This window comes from Benincasa hispida, chromosome 12 (genome assembly GCF_009727055.1).
Source record: "Benincasa hispida cultivar B227 chromosome 12, ASM972705v1, whole genome shotgun sequence".
Classification (NCBI taxonomy): domain Eukaryota; kingdom Viridiplantae; phylum Streptophyta; class Magnoliopsida; order Cucurbitales; family Cucurbitaceae; genus Benincasa; species Benincasa hispida.
This window is the reverse complement of record NC_052360.1, coordinates 70,509,007-70,531,409: the sequence shown is the minus strand read 5'-3', so window position 1 is coordinate 70,531,409 and position 22,403 is coordinate 70,509,007. Positions and strand designations below refer to the sequence as shown.

The following is a 22,403-nucleotide window of genomic DNA, read 5'->3' as shown; positions in this document are numbered from 1 at the left end:
CTTACTGTCAATTGACTTAAGAAAGGTAGTCATTTTGGCTATCCAATATGAGTAGTTAGTCCCATCAAGTACAAGAGGTATGGTAATAAATTTGCCTTTTCTGATTGGTTCCATCGAAGAGATCAACAAAGATACTGACTACGGAATCTTGCTTTGATACCAATTAAAAAATAGATAGTCAATCTAAGAAGCACTTTGTCAGATGTAATGTTACGAACAGGTAAGCCAACACAGTAAAAGACAGAAAAGAGAAATAACACACAAAATTGTTAACCCAACTCGGTGTAACATCACCTACATTTGGGAGGCTTAGAGCCTAATTGAAATGGAGTTTCACTAATATTCAAACGGTTTACAAAGAAACAATTTATCTGATAGATGAACTATCATGTGTTACAATAAACCAAAGTCAAGTGTACTGTTTAGGCTCCCCGTAAACTTGATATTCCTTGTCTCACGATCTTCTCACTATTCAAACTCCCCCTGAAATTAAAGCTTCTTACTTGTTAGATCTTATTTGTTTAGGCTCCCCCTAAACTCAATACTCCTTCTCAAGCATCATACACATATGATTAACATGTAGAAAACTACAGAGCTTTTTCTCTTGCTTTTTTTTTTTTTCTCTATTGCAACACATAAACTAAAAAACCTAAAATAACACCTTTAAAGCCTTTAGGAAAAAAAAAAAAAAAACCTAAGAAGGTAAGAATAAAACCAGGTTCCACAAATCTGTCACACCAGACCAATAAAGAAACAAACGCAAGAAGCCAGAAGCCAAAAAGGGCAATAAAGAGAAACAGCTAAACATCCAACATCCAATATAGAATGTTACAAAGGAAAGAACCAACAACCAATAAAAGAAAATTTACAAGCCAACCAACTATAGTAACAACCAAGAAGAATCCCTAAATAAGAATGAGCAAATGATAAGAAGTGTATTTGCTTCACAATGGACCTAACATCTAATTCTACACACAAAAAATGACAACCCAACCTCTCTACCATTTCCAAAACAACGTTGATTAGCAACACCTCCGCCTTCCCCACTTCAGCACTTCAACCTCCGCATTGATAAAGAGCTTACACCACACTCTATTTCCCCTTCTCATTTTTTGATAATCACTCCAAACCCTACACCATGTTTTGGTTAGGACGCCAAGGAGCATCAACATTAAGCTTCAAACAATCGATTGAATGAGGAACCCATTTTAGAGCTTTCTCCTTAGCCGTAAAACTTATCATTTTATATGTAGTATATTATAGATCATTTTTAAAATCAAAGTATTTTGAAATATACAAAATTCAATCATTTTTTAAGGGTAGTTACAAATATAGCAATTAGGTCCAAAGTATTTATAGATGTAACACAACGCAAAGAATTTGTAGATATAGCAAAATTTAGATTTTGGTTTCGAAGTCTATCCGTGATAGACCATATTGCTAGTAGGGATCTATCACTTGTAGATTTTGTTATATTTGCAATTCTTTAAAAATGTAGCTATACACTTAATTATTATCCCTAAAAGTGTTATTCAATACAATTATCTTTTTTAAAAAAAGTTATCATTAAAATTTTTTAAGCAAAAACAAAAAGGAAAATAGGATTTCAAAATGTCCCATATGTTTTAGTATGGATTTAGTATTAACCTCTTATCTAAAAAAGATTTAGGAGATATTTGGGATGCTGAGTTAGTTTTGAAGTCTGAAGTTTAGGTTAACAAAGGTCCAAAAATGAACACAATCAAAAATTTAAATATAACCTCATATAAAATATGAAAATTTGAAATTGAAGTATATGATTATGTCATCATCTAAAATGTTAGCATTTTAAAATAAACTTTCCAACTTCGCCATTTTTAACCAGAAAACTAAACCTTTACGTTTCTCCGTTGAAGCCCAAGATCGGTTCTTTCCCCCACATTGAAGCCCAATTTCGGTGGTCGATCAGAGTCAAGTTTCTGCTGGGGATTCCAAATTTCTCTTCCAATTTCCAATTTCCAAATTCTTTCATCTGAATTCATCAATCCCAGACAGATTTTGATCATGGTTTTGTCGCAGAAGCTTCACGAGGCCTTCAAAGGAACTGTCGAGAGGATCACAGGGCCTCGAACCGTCTCCGCTTTCAAAGAGAAAGGCGTTCTCAGTGTCTCTGAGTTCATCATCGCCGGTGATAATCTCGTCTCCAAATGTCCCACCTGGTCTTGGTATTTTCATGTCAAATCTCTCCATTCCCATCATCTAATTTCCTTGATTCCTTATTCTGCGATATTCTAATTTTGTTGTACACTTGTATTCTTCAATTGCTTAATTGAATGATTGTCTCCATTACAAGATTCACTATACTCATCAATTTATATCAACTCTCTTTTCTGAATCCTGTATTTTTTGTCAATTCTGTTTTCGAAGATAGGACATCAAGGTCAGTTAGTCTGTGTCGAACTGTAAGCCTTTCAAATTTTCAATGTAGACTTTGGTGAAGGAATATAGTTAACTCCCTTTCAGTGGATGGTAGAGCTTTGGAATGGTTGGGACAAAACCTTAATGCCCTTTAAGTAAGGACTTCTTCAGAAAGCTTAAGAGGAGAGAGGTCAAAAGGGGTACATAGAAAGTACATTAAATAATAGTGATATCCCATTGGTTTTTCTTATTTTTCTGAAACTATGTCTACGAACTTCTTTGAGAAGCAAGTTGGTAATTTGTTTTTGAAGTATAACATTTAGTGGAACAAAATTAGCGTAGAAATCAGAGCTTCTGTTTGCCAACTTACTTTTAGGTTCTTCGTGGTTGGAAAGACAGCCATAACCCAAATGTTGATTATCCAACATATCTTACGTCCAGTCCTGTACCTTTTTCAGCCGAAGGACAATGTGGATCTTTCCACAATCCCATGAAAACTGACATTATTGGTGTCTCACTTGTACAGTTATACTTTTTATTTTCTCATCTCCTGTATTCATTTAACTCCTTAAGTTCTGAAGGTTTTTTAAATTTGTCTATTATGTGCTAAAATATCTTTTCCTTGTTCATGGTTTTAGGGAGTCGGGTGATCTGAACAAGAGGAAATCATACTTGCCCCCAGATAAACAATTCTTGATTACCAGAAATGGTATAACAGCACAACCTTTAACTTCATTGTTTTGTATGTAATTTTAGAGGTTATGATCAGACTCTTATTGTTTGGCAATTTTGTCATTCGTACCTTGTAGTTTATGTGCTTTTGACATTTACACTTCTCTTTCCCATACCCTTCTATATATATTTACAAAACCTTTCACTAATAAAATAAAAATGAAAAGAGGTTAATGCTCAAAGGATACATATCCTTCTATTGATTTATGGGCATTGCTATGAGATAGTTACATCAACGTGCACAATTTTGCATTTTAGCAGGTTGCTTTTCCTTAAACCTTATGCTTTCTACTCGTTCCCAAAATTTAAGTAGCTCTTCACAATGAGCCTTACACTTGGCAGGGAACGCAATCAATTGAACAACTCAAGTTTTTAAGAAATTTCAGTGGCCAACATGAATGACCTCTTACCCTTGAGACATGATATTCAAGTTTGTATGTATATCTTTTCAAGTAATTAGTGTTTAGCTTAACCTGTTGCTACTTACCAAAAGAATTCTTTTGTAACTCTATCAGCCCCAGTAATGTCATTTATACCTTTAGCAAGTAATGATCTGGCATTATGTTGTGGCTTGTCTATATGCCACTGATGTTTACTATTTTAAACTATCAATTGTATAAATAAATTCGTTTCATCTTGTATCTCTGAGCATTAGTCTCTTTTCATTTCCTTAATGAAAAGTCTCGTATTCTTTTCGAAAAAAAATTATAAAAATCGAATGAATTTTTGGTGTAATATTCTTCATCTTTGTTGAGCCATTATCAAAAATAAGGACGATAGTTCACTTTCTTTCCAGTTCCTTGCCTGCGCCGGGCTGCCTCCGTAGAAGAGGAGTATGAAGCTGCAGGTGGTGAAGTTCTTCTTGATAACGAAGATGGTGATGGTTGGCTGGCAACCCATGGGAAACCAAAGGGTACCTTTATCTATGAGTTTGAAGCTAGGGGTTTACATTAGGTAAATAACATGTGCTCTTTCATGCAGAAGAAAAAAGTGACGAAGAGGAAAATTTGCCTTCCCTGGAAGCTCTTGAAATCAGCAGGACCAAGGTTGTTAAGTCAATTCCAAACTATTTTGGTGGTGAAGATGAAGATGATGTTCCTGACCTGGATGATATTGAAGAAACTGACAATGTTGTTGGAACTGATTCAGTATGTAAATTTTATGAGCAAATGTGGCTTAAAAGTATTCAGTTTTATACAAGGGCCTGCATAACCACTGCCCATCCACCTCTACCCCCACTACCCCAATATAAACAAGAGTTTCGGCTGTATCTAAGTGTTGCAAGTTTGAGCTTTAATCCATGCTCTCTTAATTTGCTAGGCATGGAATGTGGAGAATAATTGGGATCCTTTCTGTGGTATCTCATCTTGAAAGAAGTTTCTTGGTTCCCATCGAGAAAGTTCTTGGTTCATTTTTACCATATACACATGATAACCATTTGGGACTAGAAAAATCTTTATGCTCACATCTTTGCCGTTCTATTTTGATGAGGGTTCACATTTACTTTTTCATTGTAGGCGACTCTTCCCACCTACCAAATTGCCCATGAACCTGATGACGATAATATCCTACGAACACGAACTTATGATGTCACCATCACGTAAGGCAACTTCTTCTATTGCTCTTTTTTTTTTTTTTTTTTTTCTTAATTTTTAAAAATAATTCTATGTAATGTGTTGAATAAAAATAGATCGGAATTCATGGGTTGGGAGGATAGAATTCTTCCGTTCAGCCAATCAAGGAAATTATGGAAAGAAAAAGTAGATGCAATTGGAGTAGATAACACTTGAGGGAGTGAGAAATCCCCAATACGAAATGTGAATTGATTACAATTTGAGATCTCCCATAAAAATTTCCTATCTATGAAATTCTCCTCTTTTTTCTACACAAAATCTCCAAAGTACTGCAAAGATAGGATTAATTCAAAGAATCTTTTCTTGGGAGTAGAGTCGTGAAAGATTTGCATCAGATAGCCCAAATGCAGGTTACTTTCAGTTTGTTTTTCATAGTTTTTCTTAAGAAGAAATCGGTCATCATTAAGAATTTTAGGTAATAATCATTAGGTTATTATTTGGAGCATTGGTGCATTGCTTAGGGAATCAAGTCCTTGCCATTTTTCTTGGTAGAAAATTGTCATCGCTGCATTTGAACTCTTAACTATTAAGAAGTGTGTGGATTTTGCTGTAATTTTTTCTTCTTTTGATGAGGTCGCTCTATTTGGTTCATCTTGTACTTGGGTTTTTGTTGTAATCTTTGAATATTTCATTTATCAATGAAATGGTTTCTTTTAAAAAGAAAAAAGTGTGAATTTATGGCCTAGGATCACAACTGCTGTCAATTCCATTGTTTAGTGTTCTAGAGTAGTTCTAGAGTATCAATCTTTTCAATTTTTTGGTTATAACAGCTCGTCATTTTTTGCAACTTTTAAGGGTTTAGGCATGTAGGTAATTGTTTGGTTTTAAATTTTGTGGTCCTGGGTTAAAATCTTCAAAATTAGGCTTATTGTTGGTGGTCGTGATATTGGCTTCAACCTGAGTGGTCCCGACTCTAAAGTCCTTTTGAGGTATGGTGAATTTCAGTTTGAATTTAAAACCTACTTAATATTAAGGAAAAAGGGGGTCAACTTACCCTCTTGAAAGCAACTTTATCCGATCTATCTGTCTACTATCTGTCCGCTCCTGGGAAAATTATAGATGTCATTGAAAAATGTTTTAGAAATTTCTTGTGGTCTAGACATAGGGACAGCAAGCTATCTCATTTGTTAAAATGGGGGATAAACTGAAAAACCATTGGATGAAGGTGGACTGGGGATCACAGACATTAAACAGGAAAATAAAACACTCCTTGCCAAGTGGATTTGGCAATTTCATTTGGAGAAAGAGGCCCTCTGGAGAATATTAATCAAAGCCAAATACGGGTCCCAACATTTTAATCTCATGGCAGTCAATTACAAATGCATTTCAACTAGAAGCCAATAGAAATACATTCTGCATCAAAAGGGTCTTATCTACAGGAATATTCAATGTGTTATTGGTGATGGCAGCTTTTTGGACCGACGCGTGGTTTGCTGGTTACACTTTTCTACAGACCTTTCCTAAGCTCTATTGGGTGTCCAACTCCAAAAATGCATCTATCAAGGAGGTTTGGAATGCTACAAACTGCTTTGGGTCCCTAAACTTCAGAAGACACCTCAAAGATAAGGGAAATGGAAAAGGAGGAAAGCCCTGAAGGCTGTGAGGTTCTTTTGGAGGATCGGGAGTGGGGATGGATCTTTAATCTTCTTCTTTGTGTGTATTCGAATTTGGTATTTCATTTCCTTCGTACCTAAGCTATCGGACGGCTACAAACTAAATCATGTCATTTTGGGATTTTCAATGAGATTGCAGAATGGGCTGCTTTTACCCATCTCCTTCCAATTTTGAACCTTACTGATATAAAGGATAATTGGTTAGGGAAACTCAATCATTCTGATTTCAATACAAAGCCACTATACTCTTCCCTCTTGACCAATCCACACTCATCTTCGGCCGACTTATTCAAAAAATCATGGAGCTGGCTGCCCGAAGAGAGTGAATTTTCTCCTTTCGGAAATCACAAATTCATGTCCAAACAGTAAGGACAGGTTACAGAAGCACTGCCCATGGATCAACTTATCTCCTTCTTGATGCTGCCTCTGTCGAACAAACAATGAAACTATTCAGCATGTCTTCTTTGACTGCCCCTTTTCTAGAGAGATATGGATGGAGGTTTTTTTCTTCCTTTAATTGGTCTGTTGCTTTTCCAAATGACAGAAAGTTGGCTCCACCTACTGATCAGCTAGACTCCTTTCAAAGCTGTCAAGGATCATCTTTGGTTAAGCATCATTTGTGCTGTTTTGTGGAAGATTCGGGATGAAAAAAAATGCTAGAATCTTCCGGGATAAGAACAAGACAACAAAGGACATTATTGATACTACCATTCAAAATGCTTTTTTTCTTTTTGTGCAAAGATTTACAGGCTATAACAGAGTCATAGTTTTTCTTTTCTTGTTGCAAATTAGAAACACCTTTTGCACACCCTATGAATGGTTTCTTTTTTGTACACCCTATGAACAGGGTCCAATTGTACTTTTGGATATCTTTGGATATTTCATTTAATCAATGAAATTGTTTTTTATCCAAAAAAAAAAAATTAAGGACCCTGGGAAATATTGTTATTAAAGGAGTTTTAGCTTTCCGTGAGACTTTTTCCTGTTGATTACTGTAGGCCATTGGTTTTACCAATAGCATATGAAATAACTCTATATCTATTAATACAAGAGAATAGCCACAGAAAAAGAATATGCTAAAACTATATTTGCAATAGCTAATTGTATGGTATGTATTTTTTGGAGGAAAATTGTATCATATCATGTATGACCTAAAGTAAGGAGGTTCCTTTATGTTCTAGAATTTTGCTTTTTGGGCTTTCAGATAATTGACTAAAAGTTTGACAACGATGCTATTTTTCTCTCATATCAGGTATGATAAATATTATCAGACACCACGTGTTTGGCTTACAGGATATGATGAGGTTTGTATCTGTATATGTGTATATGTATTTAAATGTGAGAACTGATAACAAAATGTTAATTATAAAATTTAATTTTCAGCTACACATCTTGGATACTTGTTCTTAATCTGGGCTCGTTAGTGGGTTCTATAGGTAGAATTGAGTGTGACACTATAACCTTGAAGAAGATCTAGACAATGAATGCAATTGAGTGAAATTGATTTTTAGTTCGTCATTGGTGAATGTTAATTGGTGTGGAATATAAAGTTGAGTTGGATTGTCCTGTTTAATATTCAACTGAGTGACAATTCTTTATCTTCACTTCTTCTTTGTACTTTTCTGTCATATATTTGTCTTTCTAGTTTAATTGCATATTGTTGATTGAAATTTCTTCTTATTTCTTGATTACTTATCCCTTGATAGTCCAATGGTTTTGTATGTTTACTGCTTAATAATGTCGTTTCATCAATTATCATTTCTTTTGAAAACTACAGTATTTTCTGTTCTTGGAGAAAAATATATCGAAGTATCGATATACTATACTGCACCTATGGCTAACTCTATATGCACTGACACTGTTTTCTATAGTGATAATGTTTTCTTGCTGTGTAAGGAATAGAATATAAATTTTTTACATAGGCAGTAATTTGTTTTCTGTTGCTTTGCAAGTTCTTTTAACGCTTTTTTACCCAGCTTCTATTAGCACATACAAATTTAAATCATTGTGAATTATGTCAGTCAAGGATGCTCTTACAGCCAGAACTTGTGCTCGAAGATGTTAGTCAAGATCATGCTCGAAAAACAGTAAGTTTTTACTATGTAATATTTTAGTTGTGCCATCTGGATGAGGCCCATCATTTATTCTATATTATTTTCAGTTGAACTGTATGCTTAGAATTGACTTCTTCTTGTACCTTTTGCTATGCCACGCCATTCAAAGAAATGAGGAGAAACACTAATAATAATCGAGAATTGCTCTTACATCCAAATTCGAGACTTTATAAAATCTGAGAACTTAAATATAACAAACATATGCAGAAGAAGGAAAGAAGAAACAAGCAAACACTTCTTAGTTAGCTAGTAAGCTTTGCCTTTGCCCCCTTTATACAAATTCCTCAATTGGTGCTTCTCTATCTTGTGAAACCTATTTCAAGTTCTGCAGCAAAAAATTCAGATTGAGAATGACAGTAAACGACAGTAACTCACATCTTATCCAGAAAGGAAGGCTCGGCAGTGAAAACATAATATTTTGATGAAACTTCTCAGGTGGAGCAAAAGTTTGAAAAAATATTAACAGGCACAACCTGGAACCCAAACGTATGGTTGGGTTAAGTTAGGTCCATCAACGAAATAGTTGTTTTAAAGTTCTCATATTTTATGAACTTTTCGACTTTGACCCTTGTGGACGCAACAATACATAATTTTACACATGGTTAAGATTACCAACAAGAATCCGCTTTTGGTATTGTATACTGGACTCGTATGGGGTAGTCTGGAGGACCCTGCATTTGTTTCATTGTCTGCAAATTTGTCCTTCCAATTATGTTCTAAATTCAATCTTTGGGATACAGGTGACCATTGAGGACCATCCCCACCTACCTGGAAAGCATGCGTCTGTACATCCCTGCAGACATGGGGCAGTGATGAAAAAGATCATTGATGTGTTAATGTCCCGAGGTGTAGAACCCGAGGTTCACAAGTAAGTATTTTAATCTCTATTTAAAACAGCAGTTCTAGTTTTGGAGACAATTTATGCTAGTCCTGACTATGTATCTCGATCTCCTCGACTTAGTTTTTCCCTTCTATTTTTTGTAGGTATCTTTTCTTGTTCTTAAAATTTGTTGCGTCTGTTATTCCGACTATCGAATATGATTACACTATGGACTTCGATCTTGGTGGCCCTAGCACTCGATAACTGGGATTGATAAGCATTGTGAGCACTAAGGGTTTTAGTTCCTTTCCAGCTTCCAGCATCTTAAATTCATGCTTGTGTACATCTAAATTGCTGCTTCTTGTTGCTTTAGCATTTGATTTATTGGAGAGGATTTTGGGTCAAGTAAATTGCATGCATCGACAGATTCTGTACAGATTATATAGGTCGCTTTTCTTAGTGCTAGTTGCCTACATTGTGCTTAGACTTCACTCTTCAGAACCTTTTAAATAATATTTTCATCATCATCATTGTAAAAATATTTGAACTGTTACTTTGTTCATCTTCCACCTACTTTCTCCTGTTGAAACGAGTCTATTTCTTTACAAAATTCTTGGACTTTTCGATCAGTCATACATACACTTAAAATTTTTCCTAAGCTTAGGTGAAGTTTAGACGCTTTAAAGTTAATTTCTTTTGAAAAGTTCTTAAAACCAGAGATACTATGAAGTGTCAATTCTCTCGACTGACCGAGAAAAACAAGTGAAAGAGACATCTTCCATTCATATCGATTTTGGTTTTTCTGCTGTCCATATAGACTCGGATTGTAAGTTGAGTTACTAAATCGGTGTCTACCATTTCACCGTATTTCATAATACTTCGATATATATATTCCCACCAATGTGATCCCTATTACTGAGGGACAAATCTGTTTGGGATCCTTGACTAAGTCTCAAACACGCCCGTCCCATAAGATACTATGAAGTGTCAATTCCCTTTTTGTTCAATCCTTCGTGTATTTATAGCATTACTACTAGTATAACATCTGGTATAAGTTGGCTCATCCTTGACTCATTGATATAGCGTGTTTATATAAGGTTCTATTCTATGAACTTCGATAATAAACTAGCATTTCTTTCTTGCTTTCAGTGTTTGTTACTCAAATCCAGCCTGACTCTTTGAATATGTTTGAGCGATGCAGATCCGGTTATACATATGTGCGGGATATTTCACATCTGATGTTTCTGCAAATACAGGCTGACCCTCTGCTCCTTGTACATACACAACATGGGGTCTAAATGGTACCCTCTTTGGATATATTTTGTATTTTGGAAGTCCAGTCTTGCCATTGCTTTCTGTCAAGTCTTAGTTTGGGTACAAGAATCCTTTGTGGTGCTTTGTAACATAACATGGAGCTGGCAGTTGCTCCTTCACAGCACATACTATTCAATGGGAATTTGGTGATAGATTGAACTATTGCAGCAAAAACTCATTCCTCTTATTGGGAAAAAGAAGTTGATTGAATGCCATTATTGCCGCATACCTTTTGACAATCTTTGTTCAGGTTGTTGATTTCTAGTTGGCTAGATTGCGAACTAAATCTTCAAGTTCAAATTTACCCTTTAGTTTTAAACTAACAACTCCTTTTGTGTTTCCTTAATAATAACGACCCCTCTTGTCTTGTGTTTTTGTTAATTATGAATTTCTGCTTTTACAATTGATATGTATCATTTTCTAGGATCTAAATAGGGAGATTTTCAAAATTAGGAAAATAAGAAAAATTATTTACACAAATTTTAGACTTCTTTTTATCAGAATTTGACTTTTTTTTTTATTCGACTTTTTTTGTTTTTTTATCCGTAAACATTTTCTATTTAATAAAAACATATAATTACAAACTGTTCGTTTATACTATAACAAAACAATGTCATTGAGGCTTCAAAAGAAGCATGTCTATGAGATTTGAATGATTAGTTCTCTGACTGACATTATGATAAAATGACGTGAAAGTTAGATTGTTGATTGTCATTTGACAAAATATAATAATTTAATACTGTTTCTTTTAGTGAAGTGGCATTTTCTCTCTCTTCTTTTTTTTTCTCCTTCCTCTCCAACTCTCTTTCTTGCACTCATACCACCATGCAACTCCCTCCACCCAACAACCGTCGACGGTGGAACAAAGGAGTCTCCTTAGTTTCAGATCTGAAATGAAGAACTTCTCCTTTCCAAACTGGCCTTCGTCCATTGCAAGAGGAACAAGAAGCGAAATTAATAATTTTTTTGCAAATTAACGAAGTACAATTAAAACAAAACTACCAACAGAGAAGTTCCTCAATTGAGAGGAGACGTTTTAATGAAGAGAGAAGTTCACAATTAACATCGTTAATGTGTTTGATGGAATAAGAGATGATTTCTCAAAACAACATTAATAGAATTGGTTAAAATGTTTTATAATATCGTAAATTATTTTTTAAGTAAATAATAGTTTTTAAAAAGTCCCCCTTTTTTGCTCCACATCCAGAACATTTCATACCCCAGTGGGAAAAGGTTAGTTTCTAATATGAGAAAGGTAAACTTTTCATACACCCAAATACAGTAAAAAAGTGAAAAGATTCTAAAAACCTCTTGTTAGATACTCTGCAACTTCACGTACATATGCATACAACAATTGCCAAGAATGGCCAACCCTAAGATGTCCTTCGGTAGTAGTACCTGCAAGAAATTCAAACTACATCAACACCAACAAAGACATCGTACGGATAGCGAGTGAAGAGAAACGTACACATAGATTTTAATGTTGTAAATGGAAGCATATTTTCGGAGAAGACGTTCCACAGTGTACCACTCGGAGCGATCTGATCCGTCTTGGTAACCAATCCGTGGCATGTGGATTGAAGCTTTTAGAAAAGAAATGAATAGCCACTTCAATAATATTATGACAGAGAAACAATAGGAGACAAGTTTCAGAATCTGAAGATAATTCATCAAACACAAACAGAAGAAAACATGAGAGTACAGCTTGAAAGCAACACTCCCATTTTGTATGCATGACATCAATGGCAAGGCATAGAACAAGAACCAAACATAGAAATGGTTACCAGAATGTTGTGCTGCTGAAGATGATGCCTTTGATATGCAGTTCTCCAAATCTGGAAGAGAAATCTTGCTTCTTGGGACTTTTCGCCTTGGATTATAAGATTGTACAACGGCCAAAGCAAACCATTGAGGAGCATTATCACTCTGTTGTTTGTTGTCATCTGCATTAAGCCACAAGAAGGGAAACAAACAGGAATAAGAGGACAATTTTGGAATATAGTCCCCTCACCCCCCCCCCAAAAAAAAAAAAAAACACAATTAAACTATTTATTTAGTATATACGGTTAGATTCTGTTGAGCTTCCTTCTGTGAGTTTCTCTCAGAAGAAATATTAAAACATGAGTAGTGAAAAAGCAGTGGGAATAACTAGTTAGGGGTAACCAGGTGCTGCAAACGTTGAATCCTTTGTGTATGTATCTTTGCTCTTTCCACAATATGACTCAATCCAGGACACAATTATTTCCCCCAGTTTAAAACTATAAGGCTGCATTTGGTTTAACTTTTCAAATGTTTTTGATAAAAAAAAATAAGTATTTGATAACCAGTCAAAATAGTTTTTGAAACAATTTCAAAGTGTATTTTTAACCGTTTTTATGAAGATTTTTTTTTTTAAAAAAAAATTAAAACTCTTTTCTTTAGTCATTCCAAACAAGCCCTAAATCAAGAAAACAATTTTAGAAATTACAATATCAATAGCCTTTTTAAGGCTATTCCTCTACCACAATCCATACTCTATGAACTGATTCCTCAAAACCATCCATATGCTCTAAGCTCCCTAACTCTCTATTTATAAGCAATTCACACCTACCTAATTACCATAATGCCACTACTAATATTCCAATTATATTCCCAATTGTATTCTCCACTAATGTGGAAGTAACTTTTAGAGTATAATTATTTTACTTGTAAACACTGGATTACTCCCTAGATATATTTCCTTTTAAGTGAAGCTAGGTTTCAATAAATAAACAGCTTGTACGGTTTCTGTATTCATCACAAATCCTAGCACTGAGAGAGCAAAAGGAAACACTGACCAAGTTTTATGAGATGAACATCACCAAGATGTAGGTCCCCAAATTCAGAAGCTCGTTCATATGCAGAAGGGATGCTTTCAGAAAGTTTTGCCAGCGCATCAAACATTCCGCCATGCCCCCAGCTTCCGGAATCATCAACACAACTGTGAATAGGTACATCAAGCCGATCAGATGAGATCATTCCTCCTCCTCTCCTCCCCACAGAATAAAAAAAACAATAACAATAATAATAATAAATTAAAATAATGAATAAAGAATAGCTTTGCACATAGGCAATGATGGAAATAGTAGATTCTAACCGATGTGCATCTATTGTTAGACATTGCAAGTAACGGCTAGTTTGGAAAACTATTCACTTTACACAATACAGGATAAGAAAGCAAAAAGGCAACAAGATTAACTTCTACGTGGTAGAATAATCAAGGAAACAAGGAAAAAGGGGGGATCATGAATAGATTGCCTTCGTTACAAAGGCATAAACCTCAAACCTGAATATGATGGTAGGCTCGGATATACAATTCACTGTCGCCGATGGATGTGTGCAATCACCATAGACAAAGTAAACAGAGCCAGCATCTGAAATTAGATCACTATCAACAGGTAAGACTGGATCTTCAACAGATAATGAATGGTATCCAAGGGCTTCCCATTTAGATAGTTTCTTTTCTTCTGCTTTCTTCTTTGCAGCCTGAAGTTTTAGACTCTTATCTCTAGATAAAGTTTTCCGGTCTTCCAACTCCTTGATTTGGTTAGCACCAGAATGAGTTGCTTCCTTGAACTTCTCTATCCAAGAGCAATATGACACCTCATCAAGGCCTGGGTCAAAATTGAGAGAGGCAGTACCTTCGCGGATAGAAAGATCACCACCATTAGATAAAGTCATTGGATTAACCAAAAATCTTGCATCATCCTTGTCTGATAATTTTTTATGGCGCAGTGCAATAACTTTTTCAGCCATTGCACTGACATTTGACACCTCAAACTCTCCTGACTTTTCGTCGTCTAGTTGACCTTGATCAAAAACATGTAACCCAAATATGATAGATCGCAAGTCACTAGTTTCATTCACTGCAATTTCTTCTGCTTCCTGATCAATATAATCTTCACCCATAACCTTTTGGCTAAGTTGCAGCTTCCTTTCTGCCCTTCGCATAATAACCTGTACAAAGAAACTAAATAAAAAATGACTAGACCATGCTTGTTTTAAGTATTATGTGGCAAATCTTACTTCTTCGACAGTTTGGGATGTAACTAGGTTTATAGACAACACATGATTTATTTGACCAATTCTGTGTGCCCTTTGTAAAGCTTGCTTGTCCACCTGAGGATTCCAATCTTGTTCATAGAATATAACCTACAACACAATGAACATTAATGAATAAACAAACTTGAGTAATAACAATTATATTGTGTTCATCAAATATAACCTATAATATGATGCACATTGATGATAAAACAAGTTTTAAGTAATAACAATTATAAAAGCACGTGCTTGGATGAGAACGTCAGTATAAAATGTGAGGCTTCTAGTTTGCATAACAAGTGTTGTGTTAATTGAAAATTGAAGGTAGAATACTGGCAAGAAATTAGTCCCATTTGGTTTTTGAAAATTAAGCTTATAAAGACTACTCTACATATTGAATTGTTTGTTAGGAGCGTTTTTTTTTTAAAAAAAAAAAAAATCAAGTTTTGAAAATCTAAAAAGGTAAATTTTGAAAACTTGTTTTTGTTTTTTTAATTTTGCTAAGAATTCAAGTATTTAGTAAGGAAAATGAAAAGCATGGCAATGAAGTTGTCAGAAAATATAATTTTAAAAAACTAAATGGTTATCAAATGAGGCCTAAACAAATTATTCTAACAGAGTTAATTTGAGCATGTACAATTAGTCAAATAGCATTGCCAAGAATTATTTAAGGATATTGAACAGGCGTAGTGGAGGCTTTAAGGAGTTCGAGTTCTTTCGGATGAGAAACCAAACCTTCATTGAAACGAAAACTTTGAAAAAAAAAAAAAAATACAAGAAACCTACCCCTTTTTCTAGGTCCAGTCAAGGGGTGGATACTTTTCATCCCCACCATAAGGAATCCTAAAACTTACCATGAAACGGACTCCAATTCAAGAGGATGAGACCTAACTACAACAAAGCAGAGAGACTTGAGCTCACAACGAGGTATTGAATCTCACAATATCCCATACCTCAAAATTAGACATCTCCAAAACCCTAAAAATACGTCCATTCCTCTCAAGCTATAAACTCCATAAACAGCAAAAATACAAGCCTGCCAGATGACTTTACGACTAGAAGTCAATTAGAAAGTCGGATCTAATAGAGCCTGTAGGTCTCAGAAAAGTTACAGACTACAGAGGATGACCGTCAACAAAAACTAAAATTCAGAACAAAGAACTTCAGCAATGGTTTTTTTGGTAACATTGGTATGTAGAAGGCAGTAGTGTGAAGGTGGATGATGATCCTAAATTACCCTTCCATAAAACTAAAAACAATAAGCAACAAGAATATAAGCAAAGAAAGAAAAAGGAATAAATATTATACTAGTACTTTAGATACGTTTGCCCAATGTAGGTTACTTCCTATCGTCAATGGATTCAGAAGTTTTGTATTAAGTTTTACTAAAATGATGAAGATTACAGCCACAAAAGAAAAAAAGAAAAAGAAAATTACACCTCTCAAGAATGTCACCTTTCAATTTCATGTTGACCCTTGTCCCACCAATGTTGAGTCTTTTTTTCTATTTGTTCCCTAATTTTCTTTTTAATTTCAATGTCATTCTTTATATATTTGATTTCTTTTTCGATCATGTTTTTATTGTCACAAATTTAGAAAATTAAAACTTGCTCGATTCATATGAACTAGCAATGAGCAACTTATTCAAACCAGAATTGCTGGTTGTTAAAGAAAATTGACCTAATAAAATTTACTGTTTTTTAATTCATATAAAACATATACAAAGTTAAAGCTCACTGTATCAGCGGACACTAGATTCAAACCAACTCCCCCGGCTCTTGTAGAGATCAAGAAAACAAAAGCATCATTTGGGGTTGTTTGAGAACTCCCCCCCGCACAATTCAAGCTGAAGCTCCTGATTGCAGCAAAACGCTCTTCAGCTCGAATTGATCCATCAAGACGCTCATAGGAAAAGTTCCGCAACTCCAGGAAGTCCTAATATGTGAGAAACATGATAGATGTTTTAACTTTAAGCATAAAATCCTTTCTTACTTTCTTCTTTTGCTAAATAAAAAATGTATGTTAATTTCTGAAGGTGTTCAGAGGAACCTCAAACCTGTAATATATCAAGTGTATGAGTCATCTGAGCAAACAAGAGAACACGATGTCCAGAATCATGTAGTTTCTGAAGTAGTTGATCAAGAACCACAAGCTTGCCACTTGCCTGATTAGATGAACCAAAAGCAATGGGAAAGTCAGAAAACGCAGAAACCAAAGATGGAAATTCTCTAATGTTTGGATCATATGAGACAGAGAACTAAAGTCTGCTTCCTTTAGGATCAGGCAAACGTATTTTGACAATAAGAATAAGCCCCAGTTCCTTTTTCATTTTTAGATACAAATTCCAAAGTACAAAAAGGTAGGCAGAAACTGGCTATTAAAAACTTTATCAATATCAATCACTCACATTAATGAGATTAAAAAATAAAATGGTAAATTATACTTTTAGTTCTTCACTTCATGTTTGTGTCTATTTGATTCCTAAATTTTCAAAATATACAATTTAACCTAAAATTTTCCAAAAATAGTTCCGTTTGATTTCTATTGTTACTTTTCCCTTAGATGCAAGAGCGAAAAGCCTACCGGACATTTTCTTACTTTTGTAATATGAATAACGCTGAGATGACATTAAAAAAAATTGTTTTTATTTTATTTATTTTTTTAAGAGACGAAATTGTTGCTAATATGAAATTACATTAAGGGGGAGCACCCCAATCTAAGGGAGTTACAAAAAAGCCTCTCCAATTCAATCATGCAGAGGTCAAGCTATTAATGGAAGATGGGAGAGAATTCACACCAAGAAGCCATAAAGAAAACTCTAGCATCAAAACGAACAAAAATGTTTCCTTATCCTTGAAGACTATTGACATGGAAAAACAAAGAGATTAAATCACATGTTTTTGAAAATTCCCAGAGCAAATAGAAACAAAAACTGAAAACTGGAGGATTATAAATGTAATGCACCCAGACGGTTATATTGAAAAAGAATTTTTTGGAAAAAAATAAAAAAGGGCTACTTCTACTCTCACAAAATAAAGCCAATGCAGGCTACTCGCCTCCCCCTTCTCTCACTCCTCTACAAATGCACAAACACATACTAAGAAAAGAAAGAACAGGCTACCTGAACCAGGTGCTCTCCTTCTTCGTAAGGTTCAGGCTCAATACCAGGAAACAGATAAGGATGGCTACAGGCTTTTCGAAGTTGAATCACCTGCCAAGCAAGAGCTAAAATATTCAATCACTATTCACAGTAACAAAAGGACCCAGCAAAAGAGTCTGTGATTGTCTGGTCAATAAAAGTATTGTCACAGATTAGAAAATGCAAAACAAAAATTACCCTATCCAAAAAAAGCTGTAAAAAAATAACAAAATAGAAGATAATTTGTTAAATGTTAAGTGGGTCAGTCATGTAAAACTTGTTGCCGTCGATTATTTCATTCAACTGGAAACACCTAGAATGGGGCAAGGAATCACACTCACCAAAACAGCTATTCACCTCCCATTACTGAAAGAGACCGAAAGTGAAGCATGGAAGTTCAAGAAAATGACATACAATATTCTGCAAAGATTGGTGGTTTGAGGATCCAGCAGAAAGGGCAAGTAGTTTAGGCAGCTCCTTCTTCAATAATGACATGTAGACCTTCCTTTGAAGATTTACCAAGGGTACCATCCTATGACCAAAAATAATCAGACATTAAACTAGTTATATGTGTATCTACAGACGCAGTTAGCACAATGCTTACACTGTTGTCTCAGTAAGTGGTGGTAGCAACAAAACTCCAGATTCACTAAGCTTGGTTTTTGTTCTTCTCAGAAGGAAGACTGATAGTACATACTTTAAACTCTTAAAATGTCCATTTCCTTTCATTTTTCCATGATCTGTAAATAACAATACAACACTCTAATGAATTGAGAAAGAACGTTGTTTCCTTTTACCTCCTACAACTGTGTAATCCAAATTGAAATCATATCATGAACATTACACAAACAAAGCTGAAAGAAATATAAGAGGGCTCGATTTGAATTAGAATTTCCAATACTTCAAGCAACAGGAAACTAGATATGTAACGTTAGGTAAGTGTAAGTCCAAGTCATTCTTATGTTCTAATTATTTTTCCATCTCTGCAGAAATCGAGATTATATACCAAGAACATTTCTACAATATTCATTTCTAACCAAAGAAATTTTCTATTTATGTCATAGACTCGTACTTAATTATCAGTCAAAACATTATAGAGTAGCATATAGATTCTTTCTTTAACATCTCAGAGGGATCGGAAGGAGGAGGGGAAAAAATTAAAGGTTCCAACAGAAGGTAAGATGGATTACCTAAAGTAAGATCTCCAGTATCCTTGAACGTAGAAATAAATTGATTGAGTGTACCAAAGACTGAAGGCATGCAAAAATGCAATAAAGCCCAAAGTTCGCTGAGATTGTTCTGAATAGGAGTTCCAGTCATCAATAACCGCCTTGGGATAAGAAAACGCTCTAGAAGTACATTGTACAGAACCTGTTTCCACATAATATTATACATCTAAGCAATAAGAACTGCAAAAGAGGAAACGCTTTATTTCCAATCAGCAAGTAATTTCAAACACCCAGAAATTAGCTAACTCAAATGATTAGATAGTTGAACTTGTCTACTCGAAATGAAGAAATGTTTTTTAGAGAAGTCGAAATGAAGAAATGTTAGACAGATTACCATGGCAAGATCACATTTCAATTTCACGGACAGTAACACCCAATTCAGTAGCCATTTGTAAACAGATCAACCAACATCATATGAATTGAAGGAACTAATATTTAAGTTCTGTTCATAATCTTACATAAGTGGGAGAAATTTGAGAGAAACGCCTCAATGATATTTCATTAACTCAACATACAAATGGGAAACACACCTAAAAAGTGTCAAATTATAAAAAGAACAAGTTTCACTTTACAACTTCGAAGTTTACATAACTACACAATTGGAAATTTGGGCAAAAAATAAACATCTTTAAATAAATGGGCAAGAATATTTGGACGGTTGGACTAATTTGCTTCAACACTTCCTTCTAGGTCTGAATTACATGAGAATTAGTTTTATTACAATTTTCCATTTCTTAAGAACTGGAGTTCTCGCAATTGGCAATGTTATCTGTTCTTATGTTATATAGTATGATGTACTATGTAGCTGCTTTTCTTGTCCCCTGATATCCCTTTTAAATAGCACAATTAGTCAAGGAATGGGCTCCAATCAAGCAAAACAAGACCTAAAGAGTAATTACAAAAAATTCTACACATAGAAAACATAGAGGCGTGTGAAATCTAGAAAGGAACCACAACTCCCCCAATGGTTTTTTTATTTATAGAACTCCCTCAATGATTTTTCAATATGCTCTTGCAGTTGTGTTGGTTGTTCATTTTTTCTTTAGGCATTCTGTTGAGACTCGTCTTTACTCTTGTCAAGGGCTATTTAGTTGTTTGTCTGAGAATATTTGTTCCTTTTGTGTTGCAGATTTCCAGCAGTTGCTTTCCATTTTTGGTTTCCGCAAAGACTTTCTGTATTGCAGAATTGTTTCCTTTTTGGCCTCCCTTTTATATCCGTCTTTGTAGGCCTCCCCTCTTTGTATGCCTCCTAGGGGTAGCCAGATAACTTGTAGAAATACAAGTTATTTATACTGTTTTATTTAGATATTGCGACTAAAAGAAAGAAAAGTTGCGTCGATAGTATAGAAATTGGCTAAGAAATGCGAGAATTATAACTTGTCGTCAATAACCCACTAACACCATTGCGATGGTAGAATAGAGTGTTTCAATTTCTGTTTTGCAGGAAATGGCATGCGTTAATGGCTCAAAGATAAAATAAACGCATCTACGTCGCATTGCGCCCATCATTCAGGAATGAAGAGATGATCAACGCAATGACGGCATATGCGACAATCGATCAAGAGCTTAGCGATCAACGCAAATTCAACTGCATGCGGTAATAAAAAATAACGCCGCATGCGACAATCGATCAAAGATGTAAAGAGCAACGCATTTACGAAGGATTCTAACAAATGTACAGCTTTCAATTATGCATTTCTGATGGGTTGATTGTGTAACAGAAAGAATATTCACTCCGCCATTTCAGGAACTACCATAACCATAAAGTGGGGACCACGAAGTCAAAGAGCCAAGCTTCACTTATAAATAGCTTCTGCAAATTCATTGAAAAATATACTTGAATACATAGAGACCTGCATATATCGATTCTGAGAGAGAGACTGGTCTGAAGCGACTGTCCAGAGTAGATGAGGGATAATCAAGAGACAAGGTCGAGAGGTGAGTCTCCGAGCAAGGAATCCTTCCAATCCCTGCCGTTGAAGCTCTGTGCGAAGGTCATTTCTACCAGAAGAGCAAGCCTGAGAGGGAAGCTCTCCTCTCCATTTCTACCACACACCGGGAAGCAAAACCTCCGTTCAGGATCTGTGTCAAGACGTTGACACTCCTTCTGTATTTGTTTCTAATCTCTATTTCATCACTTGTATTCATCTTCTTAATCTTTCATTCACACCATGTATCGAATGCTTAATCTTAGTATTAAATGGTGTAATCATTATCATTATCATCTCTCTGTCTATTTTCGTTCATCCATAATCCATTTTCTCCATGATGTTTTCCTAATTCCCTAGGTAATTAGCAAGAATTAAGCAAGTAAATTAATTTGTGTTAAGGAAATAATTGAGTTTAGCTAAAGCATGCTCGATGGCATCTTCACCTGTGAAAGCAGGAGTGAAGATGTTATTCTGCCTATCGAGAGAAGGTTGGAAGAATGCGTTAATTAAAGCGAGAAGTACTTTCAGAGATGGAAGCAACCTTGCGTTCAACACGTTCATCCCTGTTTCACCATAGAGATATGGAAACACGGTCGATCACCAAGAGGTGTACGCCAAGGGAAAGTGGAACCTTAGTTGCATCTTTAACGCGATTGACAAACTTGCGTTGTTTTTACTAATTACTCTTTCTATTTCTGATTCATCCATAAAGACTTGCCATCGCATACCATGATCCTTTGTATAACTTCACAGTCAATCTCGACCTCAGTATCATGTATCATGTATCTTGTATCATATTAGCTTAGGATTTTATTTTATCAACACAACTTTATTTTATTAACGCAATTTTATTTCATCGCAATTTATGTTACTGTATAAACAACCATTCTTTATTAATTGTAAGAACCGGTCACATATACCACATGAGTAACACATTAACGAAAACAATCCTTGTGTTCGACCTCGGATTATTCTAGAAACTTGCGTTGGAATTATACTTGGTTTCAGCGCAAGGAAACTTGTGACACACATTACTCCATCGCATACTACAAGCATATCATTAACAACGCATATATTTACACGTAGTGTGCATAAGCGATAACACAGCATAACATTCCATCTACATTCTATTTCTATGTCATCAAGTTTATGGCAACATGAGCTTGCATGATTCATTCATTCACATTCATATTTGTTCACATGCTGTAAGATATAAATTTAGCATTACAAGTTTATGGCGCTGTTGCCGGGGATTGGTAATGGTTGGTGTTGAGTACTTTTGTGGTATGTTGCAGGACAGATCTCTTTGTACTGTCTGTTTATCACGAAGAGCAGGCTGACGGTTTATGAGTACTGGAACCGATCCAGAAATTCTAAACTGACCCAGAGATCAAGTGTATTTTTCGCGCAGGAACACATCA

At 35.1% G+C, this 22,403-nt stretch overlaps 2 protein-coding genes across 8 annotated transcripts in view; one reads left to right on the top strand and one right to left on the bottom strand.

The window, feature by feature from the left end:
• Positions 1–1,845: 1,845 nt before the first annotated feature.
• LOC120068453 (autophagy-related protein 3-like) lies at positions 1,846–10,863 on the top strand. 2 transcript variants are annotated; one of them, XM_039020233.1, is made up of 10 exons: positions 1,846–2,204; positions 3,036–3,106; positions 3,926–4,042; positions 4,111–4,277; positions 4,647–4,729; positions 7,629–7,680; positions 8,398–8,463; positions 9,231–9,358; positions 9,475–9,592; positions 10,460–10,863. In XM_039020233.1, exons 1-9 carry the CDS (start codon positions 2,044–2,046, stop codon positions 9,572–9,574), a joined length of 945 nt encoding a protein of 314 aa, XP_038876161.1. In that variant the 5' UTR covers positions 1,846–2,043; the 3' UTR covers positions 9,575–9,592; positions 10,460–10,863. The 2 variants fall into 2 exon arrangements, with proteins under 2 accessions (XP_038876161.1, XP_038876160.1); XM_039020232.1 differs by having other exon boundaries at positions 1,847–2,204; positions 10,512–10,863.
• The window catches only part of LOC120068452 (probable helicase CHR10), a 20,209-nt gene continuing 6,304 nt past the window's right edge, over positions 8,499–22,403 (bottom strand). For 3 of the 6 annotated variants that reach the window (XM_039020229.1, XM_039020230.1, XM_039020231.1), the window contains 12 exons: positions 19,013–19,193; positions 18,427–18,562; positions 18,237–18,354; positions 17,805–17,894; positions 16,740–16,847; positions 16,421–16,618; positions 14,669–14,794; positions 13,929–14,599; positions 13,441–13,583; positions 12,409–12,567; positions 12,093–12,207; positions 11,736–12,022 (listed from right to left, as the gene is read on the bottom strand). In XM_039020229.1, the coding sequence (XP_038876157.1) occupies positions 11,998–12,022; positions 12,093–12,207; positions 12,409–12,567; positions 13,441–13,583; positions 13,929–14,599; positions 14,669–14,794; positions 16,421–16,618; positions 16,740–16,847; positions 17,805–17,894; positions 18,237–18,354; positions 18,427–18,562; positions 19,013–19,193 (2,070 nt within the window). In that variant the 3' untranslated portion in view covers positions 11,736–11,997. Of the gene's footprint in view, positions 8,816–11,268; positions 11,546–11,735; positions 12,023–12,092; positions 12,208–12,408; positions 12,568–13,440; positions 13,584–13,928; positions 14,600–14,668; positions 14,795–16,420; positions 16,619–16,739; positions 16,848–17,804; positions 17,895–18,236; positions 18,355–18,426; positions 18,563–19,012; positions 19,194–22,403 lie in introns of those variants that run through there. The other 3 variants (XR_005479208.1, XR_005479207.1, XR_005479209.1) reach the window with 3 other exon arrangements.